We start from the raw sequence: 21,706 nt of genomic DNA, 5'->3' as shown, positions 1-21,706 counted from the left end.
TGCATGTAGCTGTTCAGGTATCAATACAATAACTGCATAGACACACTAATGCTGGATCAGAGACAGAGACCAGAATCATGACATGCTGTATCCATCAATGCAATGAACAGATCACAATGTTCATCTACTGGATACAGACAAATACGGTTCCTCTCGAACTTGCAGAAACAAGTGCTCTATTTAATTTTGACACAGTCAGACACGACCAATACCTATTTTAACAAGTACATTTATGAAGCTGTTCAGTTTAATATGATGTACTCACCTATGGTAGCAAGTGATAGATTTATTATGTTGGAGAATATTTTCCATCAAGATATTTTAAAGAGTTTAAAATGGTAAAAATTTCACAATTTAAAAAAAAAAAATTCTGAATATTAATTTGTAAAGATTTGTTCTTAATGGCTGGTGCTTATTTTCTAAATTCCACTGGTGCCTTTTAGTGCACTAAATCTCTCTAATTTGGCTCTCTCAAACAGTGCTCTCTTTCAAACATTAGGGTAAACAGAGGACACAAAAAGATGGCCGACACTGCTTTCTCTGTAGCACCCCTAGAATGGAAAACTGAGCGCTTCATTAATCATTCATCTTTAATAGATTATGCAAATTTTGGGACATAAAAATCAACAAGATCAATAACTGTATGCATTTTAATTGGAAGCAGAAAACATTTAAAAGAATGAATATAATATCATGGCTCCATCCAGTATGAGAGCATAATTTATTGATAATTGGATCCCAGCCTAAGTGAGGAAGGTAATTTAGCAATTTCTTCAGCCTTGGCGTGCTCTTCTATTTACAGGGTTTTCTAATGACAGAAAAAAATATTATTACGCACTAACAACCTACACACAATCATTTTCACTTTGCATAGTCGTGAAAATTAAGTAATAAAGGTTTACTGGATATTACTTCTGAGTTTAATTTGGTGCTCAAAACTCTCACCCATTTTGAAATGACTGTACCAAAACATGCTGTCGTATTCCACTTTAAGAAAAGTTTACTTAGTTCGCCTCCTCTTTACACAATCTGTGTCCCTCACATGTATCACTTTAGGAGGCCCCAGGCACCGAGGTGGCTTGGAGGCCACCTGCTATGAGTGCGCTCCCCAGAGCGAGACCACTTTCATAGGAGGAGCCCAGCATAAAAGACAAAAACACACCTTTCTTCTCCTGAGGCCCAACTTTCTGGGGCACTGCTACCTCCCACATATTCAGGAATGAAGAGGGGGTCTTTCTTTTCCCATAGTTCTGCGCCTGAGTCTGGGCCTGGACTATAGGGATCATATGAGAAGGGCCACTGCGGTTTTCAATCATGTTGTCCTCCTCTTTACTTACTCACTCTCTCTCTCTCTCTCACACACACACACACACACACACACACACACACACACACACACACACACACACACACACACACACACACACACACACACACACACACACACACACACACACACACACACACACACACACACACAGCACACAGCACACTCATTGACTTTGACTCCACAATAATATGCCAGCCTTTTAATAAAAGTCCCATAATTATGCAGTGGAAAACAGTGTGGCCGTCAGTAAACCTAACCTCTCCTGGCAAAGAGCCTCAACAGCTACAATGAAACAATATTTCAATTAACCAGGTGGCCATCAACCTGGACAACAGAGCCAAAGAAGCCATAGTGTGGTACAGGGTGGGTTATATGATACAGATACTACAAGATATTCAATACATTGCACCTGCCGTTGCCCGTTGGCTCTCAGTGGGAGTTACAAACAGCAATCAGTTCGTGAACTGGAAAAAAGCCCTGTAATTTCAGTGTTTCTTTCGCTGTCTGCATCTCATCTGTGTCTGGGTTGCTCTCTCTCCGCAGCATGAGCCAGCCTGCCAGCCACAGTGCTGCTCCAGCCGCTGTCAATCAACAGGCTATGATAGCCTTTGATGACAACGTCGTGTCGCGGCGAGAACAGCAGCTGTCTCTTATGAGAAGTGCTCCCAGTCAATCTGTTAGCGGGCCAATCCAGGCTAACACAATAGCCGGTTAGGAGCGTTGTGTGAAAGACCTGTAGGATTTAATGGGCTCCGATGATATATCGCCTCGGAAATAAGCCTGAAAAAGTGCCTCGAAAGAGCTTTTTCATTTGGTGATAAGACTTTTATATTTGTGGACAATGTGAGTGGCATCAGGAAGTTCAAAAGTCACCAGCAACACAGTATCTCAAATAAAAACCTGAATTTGTGAGTTTTTAATAGTGTAAAAGTAAAAACCCCAACAGTAACCACCATGCAGGGACCATGATGTTTTCCAGCTGCAGTTAACACGTGGATTGTGCTGATAATTTGATTGCCTTTGACTGACTTTTGATATCAGTCGGTGACAGGAGACGGGAGCGTTCTGAAGAATGCAATACGATACAGCGCGTGTTTGTGTTCTCTGGGAGCACATGTCTTTGGCCTGCTGCAGCTGCGTGTGTTCTTTTAGGGATCAATGTTGCGTGAGTCAGATTGTACCTGTCACAACAGAGTAGCTCTGGGAGACGCTGGAGGCGAGGTCGGAGCTGGCGCTGGTGGAAAGGCTCGGCTTCACATCGTCCAGGCCAGGGTTCAGGGAGGGGAGAGAGTACTCATTCGCCTGTAGGCAAACACACATGTGAGCAGGTGGCAATGAAAGGGAGCGATTTACATTCCAGCAGATCAGGTCATGAGCTGGTTAATGGCACGACTGTACTGTGTGCGAGCCCATTTTGGAGGGCAGATTTAGAGCAGTTTTTTTTTTTTTTTTTTTGAGTTTCCTTTGACAATATATAAAACGTGTTGGAATAAAATCCCCTGGTGTATTTGAGGATGCTATCTGTGATCCTCTCGCTGTGTTTCCCTCCAAATATTTCCTGCGAATTCTGTGAACATCACCCCCCGTCTCCGGCTCCCCCTGCTTTACCAAGACCTATGATGATGTATGCATGCATTAGGGCTTGTCTGAGGAGAAGGCAGAAAGGGGAGAGAGGGATGAGAGAGGGATTGGGAGAGGAGTGAAAGGACGGGGTGTCAGCTGGCTCTTTGTGCTCCACTGCAGTCATCCCTGTGACCAGTCAAGGGAGGAGACATTCAGGGCTTTGTTACAGGAGAGACATGTGGTGTGTTTTTTTTTTTTTATTTATTTTTTTTAAAAAGGGGAGTACAACCTCAAAATCAGCCTTTGTGCTTTACCTCTAGGATGAACACGTAAAAATGTGTTGGTAAAATGTTAAAATCGTGTGTATTGTTTTATGGCTTTTACGCTTTTGTTGGTATTTTTACATAATATTTCTTTTCTTATTAATTCATTTTCATAAAGCATGCTTTGCAGACGGATTTTTAACAGTTTCTTCTAATGTAGAAAACTTCATGCGAAGACCAATCACCAACTATTCCCTTCACTATTTATTCACTTTAATCTCGGGTTCAAGCCTCTGCTTGCAGTTGTGATGAATCCTGTTTGTTAACGAGATGACACTTCCTGACCCAACTCTCCTTTGAAAGGATAAGTGTGTGTGCACACGTTTGTGTCTGCAAGTGTTTGTTCCTGCGTGCGTGTGTGCATCTGTTTGTCTCAATGGATTGGGGGTCCCACAGGGGTGAGCTGGTGACCCCGGTCTTGTCTGCCTCTATCCCAGATAAACTCTAATTGTCTGCTTACAACTGTTCCCTGGCACTAGGCTGGATGTTCCTCTCTATTCCGCTGGGCCTCAGCAGCACAAGAGCCATTTTGTCATGCAGATGGGATGTGGGTAGGGCCGGGCAGGGCTGGGCGGAGGGCGAGTGGCAAGCACAGAGGGGCCTGAATGACCTGACCACATGGCTGCCAGAAGTGTGGGAGGGATGAGGCCTATTCAGCCTGGGCTCTTCAAAATGGCTTTTTAATGCCCTGACGCAGACACCAGACAAGCCCCTAATAGCCTAATATCCCACCTTTTCACCAGTTTAAGAAAAGGAGGGGGTGTTGGAAACGGGGAGAAAAAAAAGGAGGTGCACAGAAAGAGTGGAAAGCAGTCTGATTAATATTACATTAAATTAAAACTGATTTTTCTGGACCATTCTGATGCCGGTTTTCTCCCCCCTCCTCCACCCCCCTCTCGCCTTTTTAATACCTTCTCCTCCACTCTTTGTGATTGCAAGTCATTTCCAATTCGTTTTGGTATTGATCTTGCCGTAGAAATCACTTTGGTAATTAGCTGCATTAGGGGCTGTATAGCAGACTGAGGGGCTGTCCCTCTGATTTATCGCCGCTGTAATTCCCCACGATCGCGCAGAGATGAAAATGAACTCAATTAGGGCACTGCTAAGGCTGCATGGGCACCCACATAGAGTTCCAATGGAAAAATTAATAGTCTCTTGTTGTTTAACAGTCTAATGAATGTAAATAAAGGTTATCCGCTGTAAAAGGCTGTAGGCTTGTAGGTCGCTTTGAGCAAGAAGTTGCACAGAGGTTTTTGTCACCTGTGTCAGAATGTTTTCCTATTCACGATATGTTTGAAATCAGTATAATTATTCCACCCGACATCACACCAAAGCGTGTAATACACCCGTCAGTCCAGAAATCCGTGTCAGTATCACGTTTTGGCTCGCTTAGTTGTGAAAAGTAAGGTGCCTTAAGTTTAGACAACAAAACCCATGTGGTTACGTTTAGGAAAAGATCATTGTTTGGGTTAAAATACACAATTTTATGGAAAGAAATATCATATAAGTCACTTAACGTACATTACGTAGTTTAAATACGTTATGTTTTCTTTGACCCTGGTTATAGATGCGTGTATTTTTCACACTTGGTGAAGCAAAACGTGATGCTGACACGGTCTCCCCTAGTGGACTGATGGGTGTATTACATGCTTTGGCGTGATACCGGGCTGTAATTATTTTATGGATGGCTGCTACGACTTAAGTACAGACACGGGCCAAAGAAACTAGAGTGCTGTACATTTCAGTGTGTAGAAAGAAATCTGTGCGTCAAACCTGTTCAGGTTTAATGTGTTCTGAAGTGGGGAAGACATCAGGGTAAGAAGGCCTTTCAAACACACGGTCCAGGGCTTCCAGCTGTTGCTGAGTGAAGGCGTCCGCTCGCAGGTGCTTCCTTAAACTTTCTACGCTGCCCTGAGAGTCGCTGCCGGGGCCTGAGCCATCAGAGCCGTCTAGAGAAAATAGCAAAGGAAAGAAGGGAAGCAGGGAGAAGGACGATAAAATTCTGCATCAGGGCTCTGGTCTTTTTGTTTTTCTTTTTTGTTTTACTTAATATTATTCCAGCATTGTGAGATAAGCATGAGGAAAAATGTTTGAGCTCAAAGTGTATGAGAGTGAATGCATGAAGACCGCTAGTAAATTCAGGGCGACCCACCATCATGTTTGGCTTTTATCTCCCTTTCTGTTTTCCACGGACTCCCTCTCTCTCTCCCCCTCTCCTTCTCCCTCTCGAACACATACACTCACTCAAGCAGCTCTCTGCCTCCCCCCCCACCACTCCTTGCAGCCACCATCAGTGCGGTCATCATGTGATGGGTCTATGGTAATTGATGGATTACCTTCAGTGCAAATATATACTTGTAAGGGAGACCGTGTGTTTCAGGAGGAGAAAGTAGGGCTGGCGATTACATACAGAGCCTCTCATTCTGCCGGCGGGAAATGGAGAGCCATTATTTAACTGTACTATTTCCTCCTGAACATATTACCCTTCCCTGTCTCTGTCTCTCTCCATCCCCCACATATTGCCTGTCTTCTGGAAAACAGAATGGAGTGTGGATGGTATTCGGGGCCGAATGAGGACGGGGCGACGAGGGCAAGCGTATGCATTTCCTCACTAGTCACACTCTATATAAACAAATGAGCCCACGCTTCCCTCGTTCTTCTGATCTCTGACCCTATCAATTCGGCCAGGTAGCCTACAGCCACCGCTGCAACTCTCCCTCTGCTCACTCATCATGTCCTGAGCACAAAAAAAAATAAAAAAAATTCTAGAGCTAAAACCTCCAGCCAGCATTCCAGGAACCACCTCTCTCCTGGCTGCCTCCCACCACCCTCCCTTTCCTCCTCTATACTGCGCCACCAACAGCGGATGAGGGCTTTAGCTCCCGTACAAATCTGTCATTCTAAATTTGCAGCAGATTATGTTCTCTCCGGGGCGAGCCAGCGGTGATATATGATATGCAAGGCCGCTATTGATTGCCTGATCCGCTAGCGGAGGAGGGAGGCAAAATGAACTTGGAATGAACATCATGCCTCAACTCATTGTGCGTATAATACTCTACTTAATCCCACATTTTTCTGTGCTATGGAATTCAATTGATCAATCATGTTCCACTGATGGTACCATTTCAGGGGCGTTATTGCCATTCTGCTCGGCTGCTTGACCTTTTTTCAATGGCTGAGGCCAGAGGATGAACCCGATTCGCACCAAGAAATAGATCCATGGAGAGAATGGAATAGAGGACTGCAATTGTGTGTGTGTGTGTGTGTGTGTGTGTGTGTGTGTGTGTGTGTGTGTGTGTGTGTGTGTGTGTGTGTGTGTGTGTGTGTGTGTGTGTGTGTGTGTGTGTGTGTGTGTGGGTTTCACAGCTAAAATGTATTGACTTTAGCTTTGTCTTGCCACATCGTTTTCCTACAATGAGTTAACAGAATATTTTTGCACTTTTTCATTTCATACAGCTCCATTGGGTGGAGGGTTAGGGGAGTGCTGGGGGTGGAGCATTAGTAGCAGCGCCGCTGTTTGAAACTGAATTGTTGTCTGTGGTACAGAGGAAAATGGAGTCATTAATTACCTCGTATCAGCTGCTCTGAGAAAAGAGGCAAGCTTGATCAATAGCAAGGGTTTGTCATTCACTACAGAGGAGCATGCTTATACCAGCACCCTCCTACACACTCATTCAGGCCCTCTGAACTGGCTGCAAGAGGACATACTGTAGATTCACATCATAACATGCTTTTTTTTTTTTGTCAACCAAATTATAGAATTTCACTTACACGCATTTTAACACAAAGATGGGAAATAAACAGCAACTAAATCTACGTTAGCAACACTATGAGATGTTGCTAAATGTTAAAGGGCCAGAATTTGTGATCATGTAGGTTCAGACACTCACATTTTTCTCGTCACTCTGGAAATTTTGTAGGTGAATATATTTTAAATTTATGTGTCCAGAAAAATTACTGATTTGGCCTTTAAATGGAAATAACAGTAAATCATTTATTTTCAGAATTTACCATTAGAGGTTCATGTTTGACATATATCATAAGATAGCTGCAATAAATCAGATTCATCCTTTGACAGTCAGCGTGTCAAGTGGAGTGTGAAGCCCAACTGTCAGATTGTGCGTGCGTGTGTGTGTGTGTGTGTGTGCGCGTGTGTGTGTGTGTGTGTGTGTGTGTGTGTGTGTGTGTGTGTGTGTGTGTGTGTGTGTGTGTGTGTGTGTGTGTGTGTGTGTGTGTGTGTGTGTGTGTGTCTCTCTCTCTCTCTCTCTCTCATTGACTGGCTTCTTTCGTTTTCACAGTGTTTCTTCAAACCCCTCTGGGTGTCTCAGCAGGTATTCTCTTATCGCTCCCACAGCACCAGCTGACTGCGTCTCTTTGTTTTAACGCCAAAGTGTGAGGAGATAAAAAAAAAGAAAAAAGAATCTCCAAGGGTGACATGTACTTTCTGGTTAATACTTTCTTTGATCAGCTTGAGAAGATGCTGTTTGACCTTTTTGTGTCCTAAAAGTTAAGATATTTCATTATTATGTATTAAAACAATTTAAGTGCACTATGTACCTTTGGACCAACTTAAAACACCAGAGACAAGCTCCAACAACAGACATTAAACTACAACTGCTCCTCTTTACAGTGAAAATGTCACAGTTGTGGTACTTTTTCACCAAACTAACACTCACTTCCAGCCATGTGTAAAAACACACACACACACATTCATAGACAGTTACCCAATGACAGTAGCTATTGTGAAACCGACCACAATGGTATCAAAAGCTGTTGTGCTTTGCTTTGTCTCTAAGGGGGATGTTAACGTCCTGTGGTGGCATGGTGGCACTTAATGTCCCTCTTTCATCTCCCCTGTTCCTGTGATAAGATAACTCAGAGAGGAGTAGAGGTGGAGGCTTGTTTGAAAGGCAAATGAATTCCTACACACCGCCTGGCTCTCTCCGTAAATCAATGACACGGGCTTCCCTAGATCAGAGGCTGCGAATCAACCGTTTACTCGTCCGTCCTCTGCTGATAGGTGAAACGATGCTATCGCAAATTGTGGATCATTTGTTGATGTTTTTAAAAAAAAATGCTGTTGAGCTTAAAAAAAAAAGAGAGAGAGAGAGAGAGAGAGAGAGAGAGAGAGAGAGAGAGAGCAAACAAACTGGTATACCCAGAGGGTGAACACTCCTTCCCTGTAAGCTAGCTATATTTATGAAACCTCTGAAGCGGAAAGGAGAGAGGTGGGTGGGGTGGGGGAGAGAGTGGAGAGAGGCAGCAACACTGCCATGGCTGTTAAGATCCTGTTATGTTGTGGCGTGTTTAAGAGCTTTATTAATTCGATTTAGCACCCCCAACCAGTGTACTGACTGTCAGCAGGCACAGTGATGCTTATTTGATATTTGCTCTCGCTGCCAGTGCTGAGGCAGCGTCGATAGAAATTTGAAGCACTCGAGTTATTTTATTTACTTTATTTTATATCCTTAGACTCGGGCCAAAGCAAAAAGTTTATAATACATCAATAAAAGTAGATGAATATTTGGATCCAGTTGACGAGTCCGTAACATGGATAAGCTCAGGAGGTGGAGTGAGTTGGCCTTTAAATGTAACGTTGGTGTTTTGATTCCTGACGAGTCCTGATCACGTGAAAGTGTCTTTGAGCGAGGCACTGATTGGCTCCTGATTTGTGTTTGTCAGGATTTTTTTTTAATTTTTTTTATTTGGACACAACTTTCATTAACTGATAGCAAAAAAAAAAAAAACAAAAAAAAATAGAAATTTTATCAAATGAAAATATAACAGTGAGACTGCTGCAACATGTTTTTGTGTATTATTTGTTTTAAGAAAATATATAATTTAGGAGTCCATTACAAACCAGAATGACTTGATGATGTGGATATTTTTGCATCACACTCTCTCCCACTCTAGAATGACTCCATCTCTTATTTTTCTTTGTCCTCCACAGCTTTCATCTCCCTCCTCTGGACCAGTCAGTCGTTTAACGTCGCCACCCTGTGTGGGTGAGTATTTGTGGAAATGCAATTAACGTATCCCTACTTTTCTCGTGCCTTTTTCTCCCTCCTCAAGCTGAGTAATGCATCGCTCCATTAATTCTCGCCATTGCTGCCCGTAATTGACTTTTCTCTGACATGATTCCTCTCCATTGAGTGAATTCCCTCTCTTTATATTTTTTGTGGACGGATCTCATTGTATATTGTTTACAACTGTACGTGAGGTCTCATGCAGCCGTGTGCAAACAGTTAAACCACAAGACTCAGACAGAAGAGGGGGACAATAAGAGGAGAAATGAAATGTTGAAGAGAAAGACAGAGATAGAGCAGAAAAAGAAGGAGGGGGAGGAAAGCAATGTGGACCCTTTTGTGCCTCCTCTACTGTCAGGGCCCTAACAGCTTCTTGTCTCTATGTTACGCTCTGTGGCCCCTCTCAAACCTGGGCTTTTCTCTTGCACACACACACCCCATCAGGGCCATCATTGCACTCATGATTCCATTTTTTTCTGTCTCGCTCTGGATGCATTTATTTTCTAAAGTGATCCTCTATTGACTCATTGTCATGGAGGGGCTTGACTAGTCAACCAGTGTAGGCGCAGGTTCAAATCCATACACTAACTGATTTAAACTCTGCAAATAGGTCATACGTGTTAAAAGAGACACTCTGGACAATCTCCAAAAGGGGCCAAATATCAAATGGGAACAAATCAAAACAGCGACTGTATTCATTTCTTTCTCAAGCTATTGAGCAAGGTTGATATGATTCCCGCTGCTGCCTACGATCAGTCTTTTATGTCATGAACGAACAACCTGCTTGGCCATATTTTTTTATTCTCCAATCTCACACACTCATCAGCTCATTCTACACTCATCCCACACCCACGCTACAATCACAAGTTATGACCTTTGCTTTCCCCAGCTAATTTATCACCGCATTGCTCCCTGCTGCCTGTCCTCCCTACAGAGCTCCACTGGACTCCATCCAGGACGTGGTAAGCCGGCGATGAGGGAAACATACACTTAGGTCACATCAACCCTGACTGCAAACAGCAGCGGGGTCAGGAGTAACCTGTCACTGTCTGCGCACACAAGGAAAACACATAATACAAAAAATGAATTGCAGCAGGTATATTAATTAGCTGTTAATCATCTTGGACAAATTACTGAAAAGCTCAAACTTTTTAAATGAGTGCACGGACTTCTAGCAGTGTAATACACATTTTACAATCACACAGCAGTTGTCATCCAACCCTCTCTGTTTTTTCTTGGCTTTCACCTTCATAGGTTTAAATGACTGAGTGAGAGCGTGCTGTACAACAGGCTAATTTCCCCACTTCACTATTAATGCATTTGGCAGGAACAACATTCCATTTCCTGTAATGAGATACACAAATAAATCTGGCTATGGATAGATTTGAGGTGGTGTTGGTGGGAGGAGGAGGAGAGAGGGTTAGGGGGTTGTGGGGGGGAGGAGGGGGTAAGGGAGAGGGGGCGCATTGAGACGCATTCTCCCAGCACTGGCATAATTGGTATCGCTGCTTGCAGACATGCAAACCAATCTCTCCACAGATAGGACTGAGACTCTCTCTTTTCCCCCCTTAAGGCTATTTCTTTTGTCTTTTCGATAGCTTGCACATCCAAGATAGAGGGAGGGAGGGTGGGGGTGCTGTTAATTTGTGAATTAATAGCTTTTCTCTGCAGAATTGCAAATTCTTTTTAAATGTCACTATGTTCACTATGTGAAGAGCATCCGAAGCCACAAAGTTACACACAAAACACACGCATTTTTGCACACAGGTGTGTCTATATGCACAAATCCTAAAACTAATCCTTGCTCAATTCTCATGGAGGCTGCCAGGACTTCCTTTCTCCCTCCTCCCCTCATAACCCCCCCCCCCCACCCTCCACCCCCATTTCCCTGCTCCTCTGTGTCTCATTTCCCTCCTCCCATCTTCACTCCGAGCCGTCCAGTGTAACATGCTACTTTTAATTTGCAATAACACATGACAAGGACAGATTAATAGCTCTTATGGCACCTATGTCCCTGGAGCTCGTCTTACGGGGACCTGGTATACATAACGCGTGTCACACTACATTATCTCTACAGCCCTGCAGTAATGGGGACCTTTTTCTTCTTAAAAGGGGCAACAACCACTGACTTCAGCCACACCAGCATCACGAGCCACCACCACGGTGTGGTGAAATTATTGCAATGTAGGCACCAACATGTAACACCTTCAAGTCCAAAATCTGTTATTGGTTTACAGACATTTAACAAAGTACAATGAGTTGTTTGCAGAATATTCTAAACAATGTTACAACTTTTTTTTTCTCACACCGAGTCTCCCTCTATTTTTAATTTGATTATTTAATGCACTTTCTTTTAATACTAATTAATGTATTTACTGAGAAAGAACATGTTAGCTGGTGACTTTGTTAACTAGCTCAGACAGACTGGACTTTTACTGTACAGGATAGCAGAGACCATCCCTACTTGCTTTGTTTAAACAATAATAAAAACAATGCCGGTATAATTAAAAAATATATGGAGATTAAAAATAACCACAAATAACCAAACAAAAAAGCGGCTGTGTTTTTTTTTTTTATATATCACAGGCTAAAGTTAAAGGGAAATATAATGTTTGGAGTCATTCGAAAATTTGTATTTTTGTTTCCAATAAACGGCATCTTGTTTTTGAAAATCCACAGTTATCTTTCCCTGATAACAATTCTAAATAAGCAACAGTGTGCATCACTGTGTATTGACCTGCATGCCATTACATGGAAAATAGGATTTTCCACAGTCACTTTAGCTTCATTTATTTTAATTTCTCGGGAGATTATTTATTGGAAAAATATTCGCCACACCTCATACAGTGAGATCATAACCCTGGAAGAGCAGAAATAAGCAAGTGAGAGGAGAGTATTGTGATCTGATTGACCAAAGCAAAAGAGACGGTTGTCTAACTTCAACTTACAATGTCCTATTTTCCTTCCATCCAAGTGGCTGCCACTCCAGAGAACTAAAGAGACGGAAACATAAAAGAAGGAAGTGGCCTGTTTTGATAAGTACTCTTTGAGATCATTTTCAACCATATCATCCCATCAGCCACCTCAAAAGCACAGAATCACACGTGCACACACACACACACACACACACACACACACACACACACACACACACACACACGCACACACGCACGCACGCACACACACGCACGCACGCACACACACACACACACACACACACGCACACACAGGCACACGCGCAGCCCCTTCCCTGCCTCCACCGGTCTGTTCCTACACCTGTTCAGGCCTCCACCAGGGACATGTTAATTCATAGGCATTAAAAAAGCCAATTGTTTGCACAACCGATAATCTATTAGCCCTCAGGCCGTGTGTGTCCAGTCTCTTACCTAGGAATGAGAAATTCTGGCTTGGACCGGATAGGCTTCCACTTAATCTTTTAGCGTAGCTTGGTCTATTTGCTTACCAGTCCCCTGCTAGTTTAAAAAAAAATACTTTATTATTTGATGCTTTGATGCTTTTTTTTTGCCTTGTTTTAAAGCATAGCCAAAGAATAAAATCTAATACTTTTTTTCCCCTCAAAAATGTACTCTATTTTCATAGTACAAAATATGAAATGACTTGTACTTAAGTGATAGTATCAGGCGGGGAATCACAAAAGAGCTTCTTTTTCTGCCTTTTGTTACGGTATAGGAGTGAGAGCACGGAGCAGCAGTGCTGATGCCTTGCCGGGGGGGGGGGGGGGATTAGAGTTGTATGACAGCTATATGGGATATCTACAATACGTCTGAGCGTGGTATAAAATTGAGATGCAGCTCTGTAGGCGTAACTGTATGGTAAAACGCAGGGCATCAAAAAAAATAAAAAAAATAAAAGCCCGATTGAATCCCAGTGCTCTCTCAACATTCACCCTGCCTGACATACAACATAACAAGTCACTGGAGACAGCACACAGAAAACACACTTGGCTGCAGCGCTGTCATAAATGCCATCTTCTTCACACACAAGGAAAACAAGTAGGAGACGAGTGATGAGGAGAATTAGAAGGATGGAAAATAAAAGGATATTGTGTCTCCCTTACCATCGTCTCGTTTCCTCTTCTCGCCGCTGGAGCGGGGGATACCCAGAATGCCGTTGATGGAGTAGGATCCTACGGGATCGTTGGAGGCACTGGTCACGGGAGGGGAGGCTGTGCTGGGCACTGAAGGGAGAAAGCTGAGTTAGTGTGTGTGTACAGTATATGTATGTGTCAGTAGGGCATTTGTGTTGGGCTACAATTAGTAAATGTATGTGTTCTCATTCGGGCCTTTGTAGCTTGTTCCTGTTTGTTTGCTGATTGGCTCATTTGACTGGGCTGTAATCTGTGCGTAGCCTCACCTATGGTATGGCCGGGTGTGGAGAGCGGTGTAACAGATCCGTCTGGGGACGGGTGGAATTGCTGCTGGACTTTGGTGCGGATAATCCTGGCAAAGTGAACAACAGACACGGATCAATCAATACTGCTTCCAGAGCATTGAGATTTCACACCGGACCGGCCGCCCCCGGGACGCTTAAACACGGCACATCACATCCACTTAGGTCTGTGCATGTACAAGTGCTCCGTTGTTCGGGCCGCTTGTAGCCTCATATTCAGGGCCCTGTCACAAATAGCCAATCTTGGGGCTTTAGGGGGCAATCTCTCTGCTCCTGTGTGAGGCTGAATAGGGGCTGCCCCCTGAGATTGTGGATTCAATCTAGCTGGATTCTGAGGTTAGAAATATGATAAAGTCCCCATACCAGTAAGATGTGATGTGGCGGGAAAGTCTTCATTGCACTTTGGTCTGAATGATCTTGCAAACAAAGCATGAAATCACATCAATTCACCTCAATGATCAGCTTCAGTGGCTCTACCTGGCCAACTCTAATAATCTCCCCACTCTCTCTTCTCTCCTCGCTCCCTCTTTCTCTCTCCATCTCTCAAACCTGATCTTTCACTCCCACCTTCATCCTCTTTTCTCATCTCTACTCTCTTTTCTGTCCAGTGTCCTGTTTGCTTTACTGTACTTTCCAAGGGCTGTCTTTCAAAAAAACCTCACCGCGTTCTTTTCTTTCCTGTCTTTTTCGCTTTACTCTTTTCCAAATCATTTTTTTTTCTTTTTTTTTTCTGTCTGTATTTCTCCGTCGCCTCTCAGGTGTCCGTTCCAGTTTTTCGTCTTTTTGCTTGCAAAGTGTAGCACACAGGAATCCTCCAGGCTCACTGAGGATCAGAGCCCATATTGATTGGGACTCCCGGATAGCAAAGTTGACGACAAATGCTGGCGAGGAACAGCAAATGCAAATGGTGATCTATAAATTACATGTGACAGGAAAGCAATAGTATCTTATTGGCCCAAGCTGAGACCACTGCCACGACCGATGTCTTTTAAAAGGTGGCGTGCTTTGAATTCAAAAATAAAAGCAGGTGTCACGATAATTTAAAGCCAACACGAATTAAAAGCCGTAGAGATGATTTCACGTTTGTAACTTTGATGATAGCTGTGATTATTTTAGCAAAACAGGCTGGAACAGTGGGATTTACACAAGCTCAGCTTTAGCTCTTATGGGACATGATCGCATTACATTAAACCATGACTACGGTAATCTTTTGATTGACAGATGAACATGAGATCATTGAATAACAGGCAGCGTTGTGTACAGACAGAAAACCCACATGGAAGCCCTCTCACTCGGGAGGTGTGACAAAAACAGACTTTTACAGACTGCAGATGAGGCGAGTGACGTTCACATGTGCATGCAGCACCCAGCAATGAGCTATCAATTGTGCATCAGGCAGCGACGGGGTTAACTTCCTCAGGGGCAAAAATGTACATCAGACTCTTTTCATTCCCCTCACTATCTCATGTGTCCTCTATACTCTCTCCTTCAGGCAGGGCAACAAAGGCTTGTAGCCTCCTCCAGAAAACACACATCAATATTTTATTTGAATTTCTAACATCTCAACCACAACAGTTATCTGACCTCATGACTCGAGGGAGTCTCATAAATTCAAGGACTTTCTTTCGAGTCTGTGTTGTTGATATTGAATAAGCAATTTGGATGGTTGAATTAACGACTTTGGTGTTTGGCTGTTGTAAAAAAAAAAAAAAAAAAAAAAAAAGAAAAAGAAAATCCCAAAAGAAATATGAAAATGTGGATCAATATGATTGAAAGACTCCTATGGGTACGTCTTTGTCCACTGGGCATGCACGGTGCAGCGGGTGGAAACTCCTCTCTACGACAACAAAACAAAGTGCAACCCAGTCTCTGTGTAATCTTTAATAATTCATGCAGGAAAAATGTGTTTAAAGCCAGGACATCCTCTTTAGTCGACAGAGCAGAGGTCAGCTCCTTAACCACAGAGACCACCAGGGGTCTACTGTCTCTTTCTCTCCCCTCGCATGACTCTTACACTTTCTACTCCTCCGCTTCTTCCTCCTCCTCCACATCATTCCCAATCCTCCTTTTAACAGCAACAGTGAGAAATTAAAACGATATTTTAAAAAGGCTGCAATGTAAAACAAAAATGACAAGGGATCTTTTGGTGTAGTTATGGTTCGATTTTCAAAATGCTCCAGTGTGTTTCATGCTGTAAAATAAATATCCGTTAACCTTTCTTCAATACACTTTGGGGAGTAAAAAGTCAAGCCCCACTGATTGTTAAGTTGGGATTTGTGAGGCTTTAAGAATGAAGAAAATGCAGATTTGACCGTTGCCACAAACTCTGACGTTAATTATTAATGTACAAACCAAAGTGGTTTAAAAGGAAACATCTTGTCCCTAATAGTGCTGTTCCACGCAGCTCGGGAGCAGATTATCACAAATGTTTCCTTTAGCAATGCTTAAAACAAAAATAGAATAATGACTATATTTCCTTGGTTTTGCAAACAGGTGAAAACAGAGAGTGGTGCCAACAAACCTGTTGAAATAATTTCCAAGGCAGCCTGGTTTTCCAGTATTTCTTTCTCTTTTTATTTCCATTCCGTAAAGATTCATCTCCTTCTTTTAGCTGGATGTGTTATGAGACTCTCTCTTCAGCTCATTAAAATGTAATGCTGATGACCAGCTCTCTGGAACGGTGCCTCCTAACCAAAGTTCATCACTGGCAGGCACTACGGGGCTTTTTTTACTTTGCACACACATGCAATGGGACTTTTCACCGGCGTCTTCTGTCTAAAGATACTTTGTCCACTGCTGTCCCGCTTCATGTGGAAAGGTGAAGGTGTAGGGTGTCTCCTGCTTTAGCTGCTTCAGTGGAACAGAAACTCTTTTATAGTCCATTTACTCAGAGATCAACACTTTTTCAGGACGGGAATATTTTTTGTTTCTTTAATTCACTGTATTTATACTACTTATACGGTTGTTAATAATAATAATACAAATACCAGTAGTAGTGCAATCAATATAAGCCGAAATACTCAACTATGATGTGTTTTTGTCGCTCCACACCTCGATGTTGGAAAACACAACAATTGGCTGGCAATAAAGAGGCTGCTGCCGCCTCTGTCGCAGTGTGGTCTGCGTATTGAACGACTTTGTTGGGTATTTCCTTCTGCCTCTGGATCTGGTTACGCGGTATCGATCGGTTTTTATCGAGACAGATGTGATTCTTCGTGGCTCCAGCCTCAGCTCCCACGTGCTGTGGCTGTGTCTTGGAGGGCCGCACAGGGGATTGAATTGCACGTGTGAGACCACCCCAGATAGGCTCGGTTTTATAGTTCAGCCCTGTACGCGAAGATAAAATAGCTTTGTGCTTATATCAGAGATTATTTGTGCCATTTACGCAATGCAAGTGACGATGAGTCCCCCTTCTTGTGTTACATCTGATTTTCTCTTTGCCTCTATTTTACAATTCCCCTCATTATGTCCACACATTTAGAAAGAAATAAACGTAATAGTTTTGTTTCAGAAAGAATTTACGCACTTTGGCGCAATTTGGCACGCTTTCTCTAAAACAATAGAAAACAAAATCAAAGCTGTTATTTCCACCTACCTGTTGATGGACGAAACGCTGGGAACCGTGTCGTTGTCGCAGACGCCCTCAGCCAGTAGTCGGTCCCTTATCTCCCAGGCGAACATGGTTGGATTCTGGCGCTTATAATCTGCGATTTTATCCACCACTTTCGGAGTTGCAACCTTTGGTTTGGAGCCACCAATGACTCCGGGTTTAATACTGCCGGTTTCATAGTACCTGCACGGAGACAGAGTGAGCGTTCCTGAATGGATCCCTCCTTAATTCAACAACCAAATCAATCGTATGTGATCAATGAGAGAAGGTGGCTTAAAAATCGTTTGTGTGGAAACAAATCTCCATCCACCTTCTGCAAAAAAGAATTATCCACGAATATGATGGCGGCATTAATCTATTAATTGGTCTGAAAGTGTGCTGTAATATGGGCCTAATTGAGTGTCAGCTGGAAGGCGAACAGAGCGGATTTTCAACGAAAAGCAGTGTAATTAAAATTAAACAATATGAGCAGTGGGGACGGACAGAACAAAGGACAGTTTATCTGTAAGAGCACAGTTTGGACCTCATTTCCAGCCTCCACGAGCTTACAGTAGCATGCACGACATGCCACCATGACCTATTGGTAAATGTTGGTGACAAACATTCAGTGTGTGTGAAATGAAATACCTCTGAAATGCCTTCTGATAGCTGAAAAAAATATATTTCAGATATTATCTCACAGCATTTGTGCTCTGAAGTCAAATGACCTAATTTCTAAGGTTTAAAGTAGCTTTTACACTGAAGAAAAAATATAGGAATAGAGAGTATTGATGTTTTTTTTTTCAATATGTTAAAGGTGAGTTTATAGTGGCCGTCGACTTTTTTTTCTTAATCTGCGAGAATATGCCATTTTGTGAGTGTTTTAAAGTGATCTCTTAGTATTTTCTTTATCACCTACAGTCTCCTGCAATATTAATACAGCCCCATGTTTCTCTGGAATATTTTTTATCATTAATGTTTAGCTGTAAACTCCCCTCCCAACATTTATTTCATGATTATGATGCTTTTCTCTGGCGAGGCTGCAGGTGATGGATAGAAAATCTCGGACGCAAAACTGCTGCGTTCAAGCAAAAAAATATAAGAAAGAAAAAAAATGACCTGCCTCTATAACCGATGACTGAGGCTGTAATAGAGCTGGGTGCGCATATAGGAGCTATAGAAGATTGATGTTTGACACACATAGGGCTCTGTCGGTAGTGGATCCCCCCTTTTACCTGCCGAGGATTTTGCTGACACAGCCGTGACTGACCCGTAGCTGTCTGGAGATGTCGCAGGGCCGGACCCCCTGGTGGGCCAGCTCCACGATCCGCTGCCTCACCACGTCCGGGAGGGGTCTGCCGTTCACAAACACCCCGCCGAGCTGGTTCACACCGCCATGCCCTGCGTGGGATACAACAGCAACACGGGGGGACATAACATTAGATACCTGCAAAAGACGCGGTTTCTCTTCGCGGGGATTCGCGTTGGTTTATTTTATATTGTGGGACGGATCTACTGTTGACTATGCGTTATATTTTCAGTCTAAAAGATTGAGTGACTTTACTGTTAAAACACATCGTGTAGTGCACATATAAGAACACACTTAGGTCACGTTTACATTTTGGTCTTTGTTGCTTCGTCGATTTGAAACATTTTTATAATAATATGATGTTAATAGGTTATGATGATGATAATAATAATGATGATAATATAATAATAATAATAATAATAATAATGCTTGTTGAAGTCATTATAATAATTAAAGTATCCCAAAACTAGAGTACATTTGGTAGGTATTGTGTTTATTTCAAGTATAGCCTAAATATAATTTTCAAATATTAAACAAAACAAACATAAAAACATATAATAAAAGATAAAATTAAAACCGTTAATTATTTTTTTGGAATAACAAAAACAACAACAAAATGAGTAAAAATCCCTGTGTCCCTGGACATTGGCCTGGTTAGGCATTATTTTCCAGGAGCATCGCCTCTCCACTGCAGCCTAACACATGTCGCAGATATTATGTTTCAGCCTGTTTAATTTTCCTTGCACAATTATTGTAAATAATTAAAATAAGCTTTGATAACTCATATTACAAACGCGGACTGTGCGCACAAGGAGGGATAAATAATTTAGACCGAGTCCGGGTCTTCTTTACGCATATCATATGGAGGTAAACATGGAGAAAATTAAGAGTTACAGCTTCTCCTTCAGGATTTTTTTTTTTTTTTCGGACAGGTTTTTATTCTTTACCACCAAATCAGAAGTGAGACGTAGTAGATAAGATGACACGTTTCATACAACGTGTTTTTGTCGCTCTATGAAGTAACTGTCATTTCACAAGTAATAAAAGCTTTGTATTTAAATTTAGGAGTTACTATTTTCTCACTTAACAGTAAATGTTTCTTGAGGGAGCTTATATCTTGTCGTCTGTCTAGGTCCACAAAGTTTCCACAACAAACTCCGGAAAAAAAATAAAAATAAAAACTCTCCAGGGTCCCAGGTGTGTTTAAAGTTAGCCCTAATTTTCCTGTTTAATAACATTTTTAGCAGCCAATCGTAATTATTTCCCCTCTGTCTTATGCTCATTTTATTCATTTAAAAATTAAACGTGTTTTTAAATGACTCCTCCGGTAATACAATTTTTTTTTTTTTTTTTTTTAAGAAAAAGAGGTTTTTGAAAAAATAAACTACAGATACTAACATGTAAAATATTGGAGAGCTGTTTTCATCCCAGGTACAGAAATAAAACGTCGATAAATAACGAGCCTTTTAGAACTTAAAATAAATGTAAGCACCCCATTTTCTGTGTAAATTAGACCATAATCTTTACAAACGTACTCGATCTAATTTGTGCAGGAGGTAAAGTCACATCGCAGAGATATTTTGGTCTGTAAACTAATTCAGCATACTCACGGTGCATGGCTGAGAAGGGGTCTGCTTTGCAGTGAATATCCATTGGATAGCAAAGGAAAGAAAGGTAATCGACTGAGGTCGCCGTTTCGCCTCGGTGGTGCAGCTTTAAAGGAATGAAAAAAAAAAAACACAACAACAACAACAACAACAAGAAGGATTTCTATGTTGGAGTAAAGCAGTCCGTGTGGGAAGAGTCCGCGGGCTGCAGCAGTGAACAAGTTCTCGGGGCGATGTTAAGTTTTCCTCCTGTCAAAGTCTGAACTCAAAAGTCTGCAGAAGGGGCTGTCAGGTGCGGTGCATGACCCACGCGTGTGCAGAGCGCACCAGTGGCAGCAACATCGGCTCAAACCGGCTCACAGTTTGTGTTTAAAGGACATCATGAGGAAAACAAAAGAGTAGCTGAGTCTCCACTGCTCCGCGCTGGAAATCTGCGGCCGAAAAATCCCCTCTCCTCTGACGGCGCGCTGGACCGGCGGGCTCTGTGGTTTAATCAGATAGGGGCGGAGATGACAACAACATGGACACGGCGGAGTGTACTGAGCAGTGCGTCCCCCTCTCCTCCGGAATGGGCTGTGCCTGAGCGAAGCTTTGGGCTGAGAATGAAACCCCTCTCCTTCTGTGTCTGTTTCTAAAAGCTGCAGTCCCACAGATCACCCCCTCCTACCTCCATCCCACAGATCCCCTTGCATAGAGATGGATGACTTGTCAGACAAAGGCAATAGATTCCAACACTTTGTGATTCGCCCACGTAAAAACCTGCAGCTCAAATGAGGAGGTCCCTGCATCCGACAGCCAGGAAGGGGAGGGAGACGAAATGGGAAATGATGAGACTTTGGGGTGAAGAATCAAGGAAATTAAAGGCAGGGGGTAGAAGAGAGGTAAAGCACTGTCGGGGCTGCTGTTTGTTGTTTAGAGCGACGCTACTCGGACTCCCAATAGAAACACTTGAGATGGGACTCAGGGACGATTTTTGTGGAGCATAAAACAAGATATTTAAAACATGAAATATTCCTAAACTGTTCTTGTAAATTAAATACTGATCAGACTGAACTATTTTTCATTTTACTGGCGGCATTATGGCCTCATAACACACACTGTAAGCCCTTGTTTCAAAGTAGGGTCTTAGTGATTCTTTTGCAAACATGCAACATACACAGAAAGGGGTTTTGCAATATAATCTCTATCGCACGAGTCTCCTTATATTCTTTTTTTTTTTTTTTTAAATGGAGTCCTGTTCTTAAATGAAATAAGAAAAGCACACACTTGTAGAACAAAAACGCCTCCTTGCATGTTGTGAGTTGAACCAGGTTTGATACATACATGTTAAAAGTAGCTGCTGTGCTTAATGTCTGGCCGGCATTTAGCTGTGTGTGTGTGGTCAGAGTAGAGTTGTGCAAGGTGAGCTCGCAGCCTGCAGAGGGGGAGTCAGTCAGTCAGGCAGTCAGTCAGTCAGTCAGTATAGGCCATCATCACCATCACCATCACCATCATCATGTACTCGCCCGCCTGTGTGCTGCATTGCTCTGTAGATGGCGCTCATACAGTA

General features: G+C 42.7%; 1 protein-coding gene across 3 annotated transcripts in view; it reads right to left on the bottom strand.

The window, feature by feature from the left end:
* Positions 1 to 20,802, bottom strand: part of pax2a (paired box 2a) — a 31,718-nt gene extending 10,916 nt beyond the window's left edge. For 2 of the 3 annotated variants that reach the window (XM_069692751.1, XM_069692752.1), the window contains exons 1-8: positions 20,161 to 20,802; positions 18,477 to 18,642; positions 17,248 to 17,445; positions 13,617 to 13,702; positions 13,321 to 13,440; positions 12,191 to 12,235; positions 4,990 to 5,165; positions 2,512 to 2,632 (exon numbers count right to left, since the gene is read on the bottom strand). In XM_069692751.1, the coding sequence (XP_069548852.1) occupies positions 2,512 to 2,632; positions 4,990 to 5,165; positions 12,191 to 12,235; positions 13,321 to 13,440; positions 13,617 to 13,702; positions 17,248 to 17,445; positions 18,477 to 18,642; positions 20,161 to 20,203 (955 nt within the window). In that variant the 5' untranslated portion in view covers positions 20,204 to 20,802. Of the gene's footprint in view, positions 1 to 2,511; positions 2,633 to 4,989; positions 5,166 to 12,190; positions 12,236 to 13,320; positions 13,441 to 13,616; positions 13,703 to 17,247; positions 17,446 to 17,889; positions 17,911 to 18,476; positions 18,643 to 20,160 lie in introns of all 3 variants that reach the window. The other variant, XM_069692750.1, reaches the window with a different exon arrangement.
* Positions 20,803 to 21,706: the final 904 nt, after the last annotated feature.

The sequence above is a fragment of the Brachyistius frenatus genome, unplaced genomic scaffold (assembly GCF_029030835.1).
Source record: "Brachyistius frenatus isolate BFR_SWC_R1_liver_20210118 unplaced genomic scaffold, ASM2903083v1 Contig_13, whole genome shotgun sequence".
Classification (NCBI taxonomy): Eukaryota; Metazoa; Chordata; class Actinopteri; family Embiotocidae; genus Brachyistius; species Brachyistius frenatus.
Note: the sequence above shows the minus strand (reverse complement) of the source record. Positions and strands in the feature narration are given on the sequence as shown.